Here is an 11,984-nt window from a genome sequence, read left to right on the forward strand (position 1 = left end):
AATAGACACAAATGAGTTTTATGTTTCCAATAATTTGTTGGGGCATATAGAAATACTATTTGTTTTGTATGTCCTTGTAGTAATACTGCTTAGAGCTGGCCTAATGCTGCTTGTATTCTAATGCTAATTTTGGACCCTCAAGACTGGTGCCCCAGAAATGAGAGTCCACATTTAAGACACTGAGTGACCCTGCCCCTAGTTAATTGTGATGGAAATAAAGATGCCAACCGAATCTTTATTATTGTCCTCTAACTATTATCATATAGCTCTTTCTTTATAGCCTGTGATTATGGTTTTATAATGTCAAACAAATCTTGCATTCCTATGAGATAGGTCACTTGGTCAAAATGTATTATTCTTTCTCCATATGGTTACATTTTTAGAAAACCCTTTTTGAATTTAGACTGCCCTGTAATTCACTATGTAGACCAGGACAGACTCAAACTGGTAGCATCATCCTAACTTAATTTTTAAATATTCTGTTACATACTTTTGCATCTAGGGCTGGGAACGTAACTCAGCATTGGTCAGTATTCTTGTCTAACACATACAAAGCAGTGAGTTTAATGCCTGGCACCATATAAATCAAGCATGATGACAACACATATTTGTAATTCCAGCATTTGGGAGAAGAGGCAGCAAGTTCATGAGTTTGAGGTTATCCTCAGCCACATGGAGAATGTAAAGCCAGCTCAGATTATATGAGGCTCTGTCTCGTATAATCAAATAGTCTTTTTATATCTATATTCATAATAGACTTGACCTATACTTTTGTTGAAATGCCTTTAAAAAAAAAACAAAAAACTTGGGTATAGTGCTAGCCTTACAAGATGCATTCAGAAGTGTTTCTTCTACTTTTGTTGTAAAGAATAATTTACATAGAATTTTGAGGGCTTTTTTCCTGACCTCTTTGGTGGAACTCACCAGCAAAATGATCAGGCTCTGATATTTTCCTGTGTCTCTGAAAGCTGTAGTTTGTAAACTCTTAGATACAGAACTGTGGAGTCGAGTGTAATGGCACACAACTGTAATCTCAGCACTTGGGAGGTGGAAGAGAAAGACCTAGTACAAAGCCAGCTCAGCTACCCAATAAGTCCAAGGCCAGCCTGAACTACACAAAACCCTGTCCTGAAAAAATAACAAACTTGGGACTGAAAAGATGGCTCCTAGGTCAAGACCTCTCTCTCATCTTGAAGGAAGGGGACCTTGGTTCAGTTTCAAGAACCCACATGGTGGGTCCCAATGGCCTGTAACTCTAATTCCAAAGGCATTTACACCCTCTGGTCTCCAAAGGCACTACACATATAAACATACAGGCAAATATTTTTTAAAAATCCTTCAGAAATAAAGAAAAAAGAACAAATAAATAAACATTCCAGATAGAAGCAGATGTACATGCAGTAGAGTGCTCATACATTACGCAAATAATCAAACATTAGCTCTGATCAGATCCTGAGTAAGGAATGGAGAGATGGCTCAGCAGTTCAGAAAACTGGTTACTCTTCCAGCAGACCGGAGTTTGATTCCCAGCACGTTGGATATACTATGGTCCAAATTAGAAGCATCAAACTCATTAACTAAATTCAGTAGTTTTTTGTAATGCTCTGAAATACGTTTCTAATATAAAGTGTAGGTAATAATGAATACTTACTATTATTTGCAAGAGTAAGTCCAATAAATGAACATATAGGTCGAATTATCTCAGGTTTCATGCAATTCATTAGCCATTCATTAACATATGGAAAAAGTGAACAACAAAGTATTTGATTCTCATCTGAAAGGAGGACCAACAACCATGCTTTAATATGAGTTTTGTAAAATATCAGTCACCATTTGTTTTTATATTTGGATTTCTATTGTTGAAATAATTACCGTTTTGAGGATTGTTGACACATACACACAGAGTACTGCACACTGAAGACCATAACAGATAGCTCTGCAAACTATTATTATCTGACAAATTCAACTCATAATTGGAAAGAACAGTCCTATTGGGTTAAAAAAAAAAGTAATGAATTTTTGTAACTGTTCTAATGTCCTAAGCAACGAATAATAAGACATTTTATTTACTTACCTGATCATCTTTGACAGAACTTCAATACAACCCGTTTCTCTCACAAGAGTTTGTCCATTCCCTTAAAAGAGAGTCATATTGCATGAATAGGACTTTCATTTAAAAATAATTGTATAAAAATTAAGACACTTAAATGGCATTTTGATTAGCTTTTTAGCTACCTTGAAGTATGATGAAGTATACAGAATCCCAGCAGGAAAAAAAAAAAACCTATAATCAAGAGGCTGGAAAGATGAGTTGGCGGTTGAGAGCATTTTCTGTTCTTCTAGAGGACCTGGGATCAATCCCCAGCACCCACACGATGGCTCACAGCTCTCTGTAACTCTAGCTCCAGGGGATCTGATGCCCTCCTGCATCCTCTGTGAGTACAAGGCATGCACATGGTGCACAGATATACATGTAGGCAGAACATTCATACACACACATTTTAAATTTCTTTTAAAAACACTATAGCCGGCTTTCTTATAGAAAATATGCTATGCTTAGTGACTTGCAACACTCAGTTTTCCTGGAAAAATTACGAACTGCTTATTTTAAGTTATAGTTCTGTTACAATATGCAAAAAGATCTGCAAACTAGATTTTCTCTCACATGTCAATGAAATAGAAAGTTACTAATACATTTGGGAAGCAGAGTCTGAGACCCAGTCTCATCTGCATAGTGAAACCTGACTCAAAAAATAAATACACAAATAAGTAAATAAATGAATAAGGGCAGGGCTAGAGAGAGGTGGCTTAGTGGTTAAGAGCAGTCACTGCTCTTCTGAAGGTCCTGAGTTCAATTCCAGCACCCACATGGCAGTTCACAACTGTCTGATGCTGTCTTCTGATGTGTAGATGTGTATGCAGACAAGGTACTTACAGACAGAAAATACATAAATCAGTAAATCTTTAAAGAAATAAAGGCACTAATATAAAATGACTGGATTAAAAGTATTGATGACTATTCTAGAAATATATTAAAATGTGTTTAAGCATTCATGAGAATATACTTACTATTATTTGAAACCAGAACCAAAAGAACATAGACAGACATTCTTTTCAAATTTGTGTTTGAATCATCATTAGTTAAGAGCAAGGTTAAATCTTGAAATAATTCTGAAGTACACAACGACTGCTGACAGTAAACTGAAACACAAAGCACAATCCTCATTTTAATATATTAGCACAAACCATTTATTTATTATAGATTTATTAAATCTATTGAACAAAACACAAAGATTGTCAGACTGAGGATTCTTCTAAACTTGATGTCACTTAACTGGCATGTATTAGAAATCCATCAAATCTATGAAGATGTGTGTTTACTTAAGGAGCAGATTTTAAAACATATTTTAAAATTACATTTACTTATTTGTATGTGCAAAACAAGTGTGTGCGCCCACCCAAAAATGCAGACATGCCATGGCACTCTCGTGGCTAAGAGGGCAATTTATGGGAGTGTCTCCTCCTACCATATGATCAAACTCAGGTCATCAGGCTTGTTGGCAAGCAAGCACCTTTACCTACTGAGCCATCTACCCAGTCCCAAACCAGCAATATCTTAACTAAAGTTAAAATGACTTGGTTTAAGCTCCAAACATTTAAAATATTTTAGAACTGCCAATAAAATTCTAATCATCCCAAATGAAAAAAGAGGCCAAGTGAGAAGACAAAACAAACGAACAAAAGAACCAAAACCCCAAAAACCAAACAAAAACCAACCAAACAAACAAAAAAGCCCCCAAAACAATAGCAACAACAAAAACAAAAACCAAAGCAGGGGAAAAAGTTTTCAGATATCTGCTTTGAAAATCAGAGGGACAAACAATATTAATTATATTTTAAAAATCTTTTGGAGATGCAAAAGTCTCTTCAGAGCTCAAAAATAAGATGAAGAATGGTACAACAGCAATATTTAGGAAACAGACCAGGACAGCCGCGCACTTAGGCCACCCTGTGCTAACACAGTAAACTGGACTCAAAGCAAAAACAAAACCAACAACAATAAAAACCTCCACAGGAAACAAAAATAACCCTAAATAATTTGAGTCAACCAGATGTGGGAACATTCACCTTTAAATAAAGAGAAAAAAAATGTAAAGACTTATTTAAAATCATTTCAAGCACATAAAAATAGTATTTTATATTTTACCATTTTCTTCCGCAATAGATCCTAATGTGTATAAGGCCGCTTCTTTTACCATGCTGTGCTCACTTGACTTTGCAAGGTCTATTATAAACATCAAACCACCAATTTCCCGGAAATAAATACCCGCATCAGCTGTAAGATTTGCAAATAAAACAAGAAATGATATGTTTATTCTGTTAAGGATAAAGGAATCAAATGAATAAATATAACACACACACTGAGTCAAAGAGAAGCCACCATGCATATTGATATATTACTGTACTACGAAGCCAGAATCAGAGTGGGCTATGGGGGCACAGGCATGGTTTAGCACCAGCCTGGATTACTTGATGGAATGAGAAGAAAGAGGGAGGGGAAGGAGGAGAGAGGCAAGCATTATCATAGAGAAGAGGGAGAAAAGGAGGAAAAGAGATGGGAAAATGGTAAAAAGGAGAAAAAAACAATATGAATAAAATTATTATGTCTTACTGTTTTGTCTACAAACTGAATGAATAGTGATCAAAACTTCCTTTTGTGACAAAGGGTTGCTCATATGATACTTCAGACATTCCAACAGTAACTTCAGGTCAGTCTTTATTTCTAAGAAAAAAATATTATTTAAAAAACAAAGTTTTCTTTCAAAGAACAATTATTCAAATTTTATTTCATCATTACACATCCTTGAAATGCTTTTTTTAAAAAAAAGTAAGCATGTATTTGCTTTATAAGCTAATAAAGATATCCTTGAGAGGTATTTTAAATGAACTGGATGAAAACATATTGGAACTTAGAGGATGCTAATGAAGAAGTATTTATAAGAAAATTTATAGTACTAAATACCTATGTTAGAAAAAAGTGGCTCTCAAATCAAAGACCTTAGTTTCTACCTTAAGAAACTAGAAAAAAGTAAACTTAGCCCAAAGCAAGCAAGGAAAAACCTATAAAGAAAAAAGCTGAAGTCAGTGAAACAGAAAAACGGAAGAGAATAGGCCTCAAGAGATGCTCAGTGGTGTAGAGCACTGTCTGCCCTCCAGAGGACCTGGGTTCAATTCCTAGCACCCACATGACAGTTCACCAGTTCATGACTGTTTGTAACTCTGGTCCAGGGGATCCAATGCCCTTTTCTGACCTCACAAGGGCATCAGTCATGCACAGATTCACACGCAAGTATAACATCAATACACACACAAAAAAAAATAAACTTAAAAATTAAATGAAGAAAGTTCTTTAAAAAGATCAATAACACTCATAGTTCTCTAGCCAAAATAATTTGGATAAATCAGTACAGAAATTACCAATATCAGATGAGACAAGAGCCACATATAATGGCTCATACCCATTATCTTAGCATTTAGGAGGCTGAGGCAGATTTCCACAAATTCAAGGACTACATAGTAAGTTCCAGGCCAGCCTAAACTGTAGAAAGAGACATTATAATTAAACAACCACCCCAGAATCTAAGGATAACATTTTTCACCACTTCATACAGATCCAATGACTTAAATGAAATAGTAAAACAATTTGCTTCCAAAGATGTAAATCATCCAAATTTACCCCAGAACAAATTACAAGAATAAAACTTTATGAAAGAAGCTGAAATCGTAGCTACAAAGCTTCCCACAACAAAAACTCTAGTTTCAGGTGTTTACATTTGACAATTTCACCAAACATTTACAGAAGAAACAGTATCTAAAAGGTTGTTTCCCAATTAAAAAAATAGGTCTCACTACTCTATGCTGATCTCAATCTTAAGACCTTCATGCCTCAGCCTCTTCAGTAACCAGGGCACACCACTATGCCTGGCTTCCCAACTTATTCTGAGGTTGCCATTACCCTTGGATCAAAACTAAAACCATTAGAAAGAAAAGAAAACTATAGATTAACACCCTTCATGTACATATAAAACATCTAGTAAGATGTTTTAGTAACCCAAATACAACAATATATTAACAATGCATCATGACTAAGTTGGTTTATCCAAGGAATACAGGATGAATTTCATATTTGAAAGAACATCTGTCAAGATAACATGTCAAGCTAAAATCAAATACTCTTTTATTATGTAAATGACATATAGGTGTTGGAATAACTTTGTTTTTTTTGTTTTGTTTTGTTTTTTTTGTTTTTTGTTTTTTTTTTTTTTTCCTGAGGCAGGAGTTTTCTGTGTAGCCCTGGCTGGCCTGAAACTCCCTCTGTAGACCAGGATGGCCTTGAACTCAGAGATCTGCCCGCCTCTGCTTTCTGAGTGCTGGGATTAAAGGCTTGAGCCACCACTGCCTGGCTTTTTTAAAATTTGTATTTCTTGGCTTTAGCTTATTTTATTATATTTGCTTATTCACTTGTTTGTTTACAAGGAGGCATATGTGGAAATCAAAGTATAATATGTAGGAATCAGTTCTCTTCTACCATATAGGTCTTGGAGATAAAATTAGATTGTCAGACATGGCATAAGTCTTGAATTAACATTTACTAACATTTACAAGGGGTAAACTTAAAAATAAAAAGACAAATACTACAAAAATCTGAGATACATCCATCTAGTCTATTTATAAAAAATCAACTAGCAGTTTGTTTCAAATAAACAATTTGTGTTTCAAATAAACAATATGTCGGAACAATATATAGTACAAAGGTTATTACTGAGTTGACTTTGGGCAACATCCAACATTTATTCATAATTATTGTATATAATAACATCATCTGGCTATCAACATCACATTGATAACATGTCAAAGAAAATTTTGAACAAGGCACGGTGCTTTTCAGTTCTGGCACATTTTAAGATGTGTTCCTCTATCTCCTTCAGCACGACTTTAAGATGTTCTATCACATTCTTTTCCTCTTAGCCAAGGTACCTCCCTAACGATACAATTATCACACTTCCTCTTCATGTAACCTTTTTTGGGCTAAGTAAGCTAGATCCTTCAATTCCTGAAGGAAATGCACACAATACCAAAAGCTACAAGCAATAAAAGAAAACATGACTAAATAGACCTAAGATTTAAAATTTTTGTTTGGGTGTTTGTTAATTTATTTGTTAATTTATTTGCCTTGGTATGTAGCTCTAGCTGCTCTGGAACTCACTATGCGGAGCAGGCCAGACCTTAACTCACAGAGATCTGCCTGCCTCAGTCTCAAAGGCATGTCTTAGAGGTATGTATCACAATGCCTGGCTTAAAATTTAAAACTTTCAAGATACTATGCAAAACGCAAAAGCAGCTCTATCTAGAAAGAAATATTTTTTATATTTTTAAAAACCTTTTTGGTTCTCTGTAACTTTTACATCCTGTTCCCCAGAAGGAAATAGTTTCAAACAAGATATTCAACTTTGTGTTCATCCCCTGAGATCAAACCCAGCACTATTTAGCAGCTTACAGCCAGCCGTATGCTACTATAATTTCAGGGGATCTGATGCAGCCTCCTAACCTCTGTGGACACTACATATGAAAGCGGTTCAAATATACTTGCAAGCAAAATACCTATATACATAAAAATTTTTAATTTGCATGTATAGGGGAGGTGGAGGTCAGAAGACAACTTGTGGGAGTTGATTCTCTCCTACTACATGGATCCTGGAGACCAAACTCATGTTGTCAGGTTTAATAATATTTACCCACTGAGCTATCCAACCAGCCTCCACATATCTTAAGTCTCTTTTTATTTATTAAAGACATGGCCTCAATGTGGCCCAGGCTGGTCTCAACCTTGCTATGTAGCTACGGATGACTTTGAACTCTCTCTCCTGCCTCTATCTCTTCACTTCCAGTTTCTCTCAAACCTGTACCTGGAGTGGCCTGTCTCTAGAGCAGCAGGGTCTTCAGCACACCTGCAGCCATGCTCATTATCTTTGCCTCCTTATAAAGCTTCCCAGTTTCTACTTCTCAGCCTTCTTTAAAACTTCTCGAAGCCTGGTCTACAAAGTGAGTTCTAGGACAGCCAGGGCTACACAGAGAAACCATTGAGGGGAAGGTGCAGTGGGAAAAAAGTAGAAAAAAAAAAAAAAAACCAAACTTGGACTCTGATGAGGCCTCTTTGACCCCTTGTAATCAGCCAGCTAGACAGAACACAGATTCACTGTGTGATGAGTGATGTCTGATCTGAGAGTTAATAGTAGGTGAAACTGGAAAAAAAGAACCTGTTTTTGCCCAGACAGGCTGTTAATGAATTAAACTGGCACTATATGACAATGCCAATGAAGCCATCGTACCTTATAAACTTAGTGTTATTGATGCAGTATGTGGTTCAATTTGGTAAAGTGCTTGCCTACCACAAAGCTCCAGTTTCAATCTCCAGCACCACACAAACCAGGCATTACTGCAAATGCCTATAATCCCAGCACTGGGAACGTGGGAACAGTAAGATCAGAAGTTTAAGGTCATCCTGTGCCACATAATGAGCCTGAGGCCAGCCTAGACTACATAAAAGCCTGACACAAAATAAAAAACCAATTTTGACATTGTAGACAAACATATTCATCCACATTTCTGACAGTACCCTCACAACAATGAGCCATGTCTAGGGACATCTTCTATATTCTGCCAATAAATCTACTATTATATGGATTTTTATTATTATTTCAAATAGAGTCTATGTCATCCTGGCTGGCCTAGATATATATAAACTAGGCAGGGCTTGTACTCAGTCTACCTGTTTCTCCATCATGAGTGCTGGGATTAAAGGCAAGAGCTACCATACCCAGATCATATGGCACTCTAAGTAATCAGCATGACTTTCCCATAATTTCTGATGTCAGAAATTATACTATAGGTGCTGTAATAGTTTGCATGTGCTTGGCCCAGGGAGTGGCACTATTAGGAGGTTATGGCCTTGTTGAAGTAGGTGTGTCACTGTGGGCATAGGTTTTAATACCCTTGTCCTAGCTGCCTGGAAGAGTTTTCTCCTGTTTGCCTTCAGAACAAAATGTATACCCCACAGCTATTTTTGCACCATGCATGCCTGGATGCTGCCATGTTCCCACCTTGATGATAATAGTCTGAACCTGTAAGCCAGCCCCAATTAAGTGTTGTCCTTATAAGAGTTGTCTTGGTCATGGTGTCTGTTCACAGCAGTGAAACTCTAACTAAGGCAGACATAAAGCAGGTGTTCAATATGTATGCTGTGGTATGTTATTTGCTTTTAAGTTAATATATACCAGCTTGAAAAGAAGCTCATTAAGACCCAGGATGGTGTTGCATACCTTTAATCCCAGCATTAGAGAGGCAAAGGCAGAAGGACCTCTGTAAATTCAAAGCCAGCCTAGTCTACATAGTTTAAGGTCAGGCAAAACTACATGGAGAGACCCCATCACAAACAAAACCAAACCAAACAAGATGAGGCTCCTTAACAGTTAGGCAGTAGACAACTTAGAAGCTTCAGGAAGTCCCTGAAATTAATATGATGTACTAGACACTCCCTCCTCATATATAAGAGGTAAGTACTGCTAAGAAAAACTCAGGCCAAAAAAAAAAAAAAAATTGCTTCAAAAAGGCTTAGACCAACTAAATTGCCTGTAAGAGACAGAGACCAACTGAGTTGCCTGAAAGAGATACTTTCCAATCTGTTAAGCTGCTTGCAGGTTGGACTGTGTTCCAGTTTCCCATTTTTTTGTGAGCTGGGGTAAGCTTCTGATGGTATAGCTGCATTTGAGGAACGTCTGCTTCTGTAAATCATTCCTCCTCATTCATATGCTTTGTATGTAGCCCCAGTAAGCTCACTGGCTTACCAAGTCAGATTTGGTGGTATCCTTACTTTGGTCTGCTGGCAATTCCCTATCTGGGGTAAGTAGGTATTTGTTCATGTCTTCTCAAAATAGCGTCATAGACCATATGTAAGTTGATAAATGAATCTTTTGTTTTCTAAACACTATTAGATATATTTTATATACATATAGATACACCATACACACACACACGAATATACCCACAATTATACAACTATAAAATACATAAAACTAATAACTACATGATTCATGATTTCTCACCTTGTGTTTTCTTTGTATCCTCACTTTCCATGCTTATCTTTTCCCCTTATATTTCATCTATAAAATAGGGCATTTTTAATTAGATGAGCTTCTAAGAAATATTCTGGACCATATGCTTGCTTCAGTAACACATCTACTAAAATAGGAATGGTACAGAGGATATTAGCATCGCTCCTTCACAAGAATAAGGCACAAATTCATGAAGCAGTCCATATTTTAAAAAATGTAAAAAATGAAATATTCCGGGCATGATGGTACATGTCTATAATCTTCAGGCAGGAAAGGGAGTAGAAGAAGGGTCATGAGTTTGAAGCCATTCTGAGCTGCATTTAAAGTTCCAGAAAAGAAAGAGGGGTGAGGGGGAGAGGGAAGGAGGAGATAAAAAGAAAGACTGTCTCAAAACAAACAAGCAAACAAACAAAAACCCTCACAAACACGGGATCCCTGGGATCCACAGAGTAGAAATTAAACAAAACAAAACAAAACAAAACAAAACCTTTCATCAGTTATTTTTAACCACACATGTGCTAACCCATACATGGGCTCATGGGCACGCATGCACACACACACACACACACACACACACACACACACACACACAAATGAATGTAATTAAAATAGAGAAATATCTTCAGTGGAGGACCAGCTGTAATTTTCAAAAGGTTAAATAATTATACTTAAAATTAAAAATAGCTCACTTCCCAAGTCAAAAGTATGTGCCTAATAAAGCAATTAGGAAATGTTTTCAGTAGTTTTGTAGATACAAATTGTCACTAAGAATGAAACTATATTTTTTTTTCCTCTCTTCTCACAGGGGGTTGAAGTTTTCACATTAACAGGACACACAATCCTTACAGGTTTTACTCAATTTATTCTTCAAAGCAACAAGGTCAAGTGCAAACGTTACCAGGAAAACTAGTAGAAAACACAAATAAGGAAATTAGCTGATTGTTGCTCTGCACACCTTTGGTCCTGGGGAATGGGACTCCAGGTAGAATCTATCATTAAGCAACAGGTCAGCTCCTGAAATTCGCTACTATAAAAATGGTTACATCAAAAGCTTTATGGGGGGGGAACCCAACATACCCCCCTCCCCCATGAGAGACAAAATATTCTCCTGAGTGGGGCAGGCAATGCTGAAAATCCTAGCATTAACTGCCACCCGAAAGTTGTCCAAGGTGGACGTCTGCCTTGGAATCCTATATTGGGGAAGGCATCCTCTAATGGGAGTAAAAAGGCAAGCCTGTAACTTGCACTATCAATTTTCTGCTACAATAGTTTAAATGGTTTAAATAGTTTAAGTCATGCAGGTTCCAGAAAATAGCAAGTGTAACAGGAACCAGTTGCTTTATGGGACAGATAGGATGTGGGGGCCCCAACCTTCGCCGCTCGCCCGGGTTCACAGATCCGGCTCCCTCGATCTACTCCCTGGCTCTCGCTCAAGGATTCGAGGCCTGGCTCACCTAAAGATCTGGAAGAACTCCTGCAGGGAGGGCGGCAGCCCAGACGTTTCTCCACAGCTCTCCGCGGGGCACCATGCACTGCTCCCGACCGGACGGGAGCAGTCGCCCCGTTCCCAACTTTCGCGCTTCAGCTGCTGTTGGACACGTGGTCCCGTCCTTTCACAAACGAAATCTCTGTGGACCCGACGCCTTCCCAACACCAGAATCACCTGAAGCAGCGCGCACAGCCGCCCGACTAATCAGGCTGACGCCCTTTTCCCACACTGGTTGTGGCCACCGCGGCCCTGCCCGGCGCCAGCTCGGGAAAGCCCTCGTCCTCAGCTCAGTCCATCTCAGGTGAGCCGGTGAGGCGGGGCCA

General features: G+C 37.7%; 1 protein-coding gene across 1 annotated transcript in view; it reads right to left on the reverse strand.

Moving 5' to 3' along the window:
* Window positions 1–11,737, reverse strand: part of TERB1 (telomere repeat binding bouquet formation protein 1) — a gene marked incomplete at its 3' end in the record, with an annotated part of 42,284 nt that extends 30,547 nt beyond the window's left edge. Inside the window, exons 1-8 of the mRNA XM_080936797.1 lie at window positions 11,627–11,737; window positions 10,164–10,220; window positions 4,673–4,783; window positions 4,208–4,336; window positions 3,070–3,201; window positions 2,075–2,135; window positions 1,873–1,988; window positions 1,652–1,774 (exon numbers count right to left, since the gene is read on the reverse strand). Coding sequence (XP_080792923.1) covers window positions 1,652–1,774; window positions 1,873–1,988; window positions 2,075–2,135; window positions 3,070–3,201; window positions 4,208–4,336; window positions 4,673–4,783; window positions 10,164–10,194 — 703 coding nt within the window. The 5' untranslated portion in view covers window positions 10,195–10,220; window positions 11,627–11,737. The remainder of the gene's footprint in view (window positions 1–1,651; window positions 1,775–1,872; window positions 1,989–2,074; window positions 2,136–3,069; window positions 3,202–4,207; window positions 4,337–4,672; window positions 4,784–10,163; window positions 10,221–11,626) is intronic.
* Between the last annotated feature and the right edge of the window lie 247 nt (window positions 11,738–11,984).

The sequence above is a fragment of the Micromys minutus genome (genome assembly GCF_963924665.1).
Source record: "Micromys minutus genome assembly, chromosome: 24".
NCBI lineage: Eukaryota > Metazoa > Chordata > Mammalia > Rodentia > Muridae > Micromys > Micromys minutus.